The sequence below is a fragment of the Rhagoletis pomonella genome, unplaced genomic scaffold (assembly GCF_013731165.1).
Source record: "Rhagoletis pomonella isolate Grant_MI unplaced genomic scaffold, Rhpom_1.0 Rhpom_scaffold_00002, whole genome shotgun sequence".
NCBI lineage: Eukaryota > Metazoa > Arthropoda > Insecta > Diptera > Tephritidae > Rhagoletis > Rhagoletis pomonella.
In genome coordinates this window covers 18,745,737-18,746,808 of record NW_023458556.1, presented here as the reverse complement: position 1 = coordinate 18,746,808, position 1,072 = coordinate 18,745,737, and the positions used below count along the sequence as shown (strand labels likewise).

The 1,072-nt window shown below is 40.2% G+C and overlaps 1 protein-coding gene across 3 annotated transcripts in view; it reads right to left on the bottom strand.

Moving 5' to 3' along the window:
• Window positions 1–1,072, bottom strand: part of LOC118733213 (zinc finger protein 84-like) — a 5,018-nt gene that overhangs the window by 305 nt on the left and 3,641 nt on the right. Inside the window, exon 4 of one of the 3 annotated variants that reach the window (XM_036462521.1) lies at window positions 876–1,072. The exons of the other annotated variants lie outside the window; for them this stretch is intronic. Within the exon in view, the coding sequence (XP_036318414.1) occupies window positions 1,018–1,072 (55 nt within the window). The 3' untranslated portion in view covers window positions 876–1,017. Of the gene's footprint in view, window positions 1–875 lie in introns of those variants that run through there. 3 annotated transcript variants of the gene reach the window in all.

Sequence of the window (1,072 nt, the reverse complement as noted above, 5' to 3'; positions counted from 1 at the left end):
GGTTGCGAGAAGAAGGCTAACACACCTGGGAAGGATGTGGCCAGAGGCTACGCATATACACTCTCTACCTCCCTCGAAACTGCTCGGATTCATCAGAGCATTGGGACTGGACGATGTGTTATGATGAGCTCCGAGGGCACAATAGACCTAAGGTCGCAGTGCACAGCCTCTAACATTCTATCTATCTATCTTGTGTAGTAGATGCTCAAAAAAGTGGCAGATCTACCAAAATGTGGCAACGTCCGATCACAGAGCGCAAGTGATGCCGGACCTTAACAATTGGATTTATATCAAAAAACGTAAATTCAGGTTTACGCTCTATGCTATTGTTGCGAATACTGCGGCAACGAAAAGCGAACAAGAAGAAAATGGCAGAATGTTCGATGAAAGACGTAGAATATTCGACAGCAAAAAACGTCAAGTGGAGAAATACTGCGAACAGCGAGAGAATGAGAGAATGTGGGATAGACCAATGCGAATTTATACAAGGTGGTGTTAATGGCGATCTTAGATTTTCGCCGCGGTACTTAATGTCAAAATGATGTGTTTGTTGTAAACAAGGCGAATACATATAACAAAAAACACATCATTTTGACATTAATTAGTACCGCGGCGAAAATCTTAATTCGCCAGTAAAGCTGAAATTAGTCAAGAACGTAAACCTACCGGCACGTAAACCCGAGTCAGCTGACACGATCTGTCTTACCAGATCGCCATGTAAATAAAAACTCAACACCGCAGCAATTTTATGCAGTTGTAGCCCGTAGCGCAGAAATCTGCGGAATTTAGATTTTTCCGTTTCAGCTGATTTCTTCCTTCTATAGATGGTTGCCACTTTGTCAGTTTCGCATTTAAGTATAAACATGCAATATTTCTTAATAAATATATTTTAGTTCAAATTAGTGTAACTACTTCATAGCCCATGAACTGAGGTATGTGTATGTTCTAATATAATTAACCCGATTGGACCAATTTATTGCAAATTAAGAAAGCTTTGCCTTCAAATTAAAAAAGTCATCAGTTGATGCTCTGCGATTTGATATACGAAAAAAACGCTCCAAGCCGATTATCC